This window comes from Cyprinodon variegatus, unplaced genomic scaffold, assembly GCF_000732505.1.
Source record: "Cyprinodon variegatus isolate N-32 unplaced genomic scaffold, C_variegatus-1.0 Scaffold257, whole genome shotgun sequence".
Classification (NCBI taxonomy): domain Eukaryota; kingdom Metazoa; phylum Chordata; class Actinopteri; order Cyprinodontiformes; family Cyprinodontidae; genus Cyprinodon; species Cyprinodon variegatus.
In genome coordinates, this window is record NW_015150710.1 from 561,994 (window position 1) to 563,474 (window position 1,481).

General features: G+C 42.6%; 1 protein-coding gene across 1 annotated transcript in view; it reads left to right on the forward strand.

The window, feature by feature from the left end:
• The window catches only part of LOC107089584 (arf-GAP with SH3 domain, ANK repeat and PH domain-containing protein 2-like), a 77,322-nt gene that overhangs the window by 58,422 nt on the left and 17,419 nt on the right, over positions 1-1,481 (forward strand). Inside the window, exons 15-16 of the mRNA XM_015382468.1 lie at positions 150-244; positions 325-514. Coding sequence (XP_015237954.1) covers positions 150-244; positions 325-514 — 285 coding nt within the window. The remainder of the gene's footprint in view (positions 1-149; positions 245-324; positions 515-1,481) is intronic.

The window sequence follows — 1,481 nt, forward strand, 5'->3', positions numbered from 1 at the left end:
CTAGGCAGCTGCCTAGTGTTGCTTAATGGTAAATCCCCAAACTCATCCTGAAGATCAGGACGTTGTTTTTCTCAGACATCAGCATCTCTTTGGTCGGATTTCATGATCGACTCATAGCCGTTGGTCTTTATCTGTTTCTTGTCTCTCAGTTGGCGAAGAACGTAGGAAACGCCAACTTTAACGACATCATGGAGGCAGATCTGGAGGCACAGGGTGTAACCAAGCCGGATCCAAAGAGTGACATGTAGGTTCTGATGTTACCCTTCGTCTGTCGTAAACCTGCAGGGTGACATGATTCACCTGCCGTTTGTGGGTCTTTTCCAGGCAAATGAGGAAGGACTACATCACGGCCAAGTACACAGAGAAACGCTTCGCCCTGCGGCTGTGCGCCGACGCTCAGTCCAGGCTGCGGACTCTTTACGAGGCCGTCAGGAACAGAGACATCATGTCGCTGATCCAGGTCTACGCTGAGGGGGTGGACCTGATGGAGGCTTTCCCTCAACCCAACGAACACGTACGACCTCACATGTTACACATCCTCTTTATAGGAGCTGTTTTTCAATTGTTTGTTAAATTTTAGAATTTAGTTTGATATGTTAATTAGAACAAGTTTTTGGTTAGTGATTTAGTTAATTAATTTTAGCTTGGGATGTGGGCGTTTTTACAGTATAGCTAGGTTTTAGGTAGCTCATTATGCACATGGGTGGTCATAAGTAGTTTTTTTACCAGTCTCAGTCCCAGTTTTTAGTCCCATTGCAGAACACTGTGAAGATTGTAACCTGGTTTGTCTGAACAGAGAATAAATCGAGCATCTTCTAGACTGCGTGAGCCAGAATCCAACCTAAATAAGATAATTTGACTGCTGTTTGTAGAGATATTTAAAAACTGATCTATATTTATTTGATCATCTATATTTTTGTTCTCTCAGTGTAAAAAAAAAAAAACCAAACATTTATATCAGATGTTTTAGAGGAGACCTAAATTGGGGCGACAGTGGCGTCGGGTGTGGGAGTTTACCCTGAAATCGAAGGATTGACGGTTTCAAGCCCCGACTCCGACTTTAATTGTCGTTGTGTCCTTGGGCAAGACACTTCACCTCCATTGTCTACTGATGGCGGTCAGAGGGCCTGGTGGCGCCAGTGTATGGCCACTTCTGTCAGTGAGCCCCAGGGCAGCTGTGGCTACAATGTAGCTTGCCACCATCAGTGTGTGAGTGACTGAATGTACAGGGTTCCCGCGGGTCCTTAAAAAGTCTTAAAAGGCATTGAATTCTTCAAAATAAAACTCAGGCCTTAATTGGTATTGAAATGTCTTAAATCAGTCTTTCGTAGGTCTTAATTTTTAAAACATCATAAATAGGATTGTTTTTATTACGATTTATTTTTGTAATCTAAATAAAAGGTTAAAATCGACAACTTTTTTTTATTTTAAAGAAATAACGGCTCGCCATTATTGGTTCCGTCCCGATAGCGGAACCAATA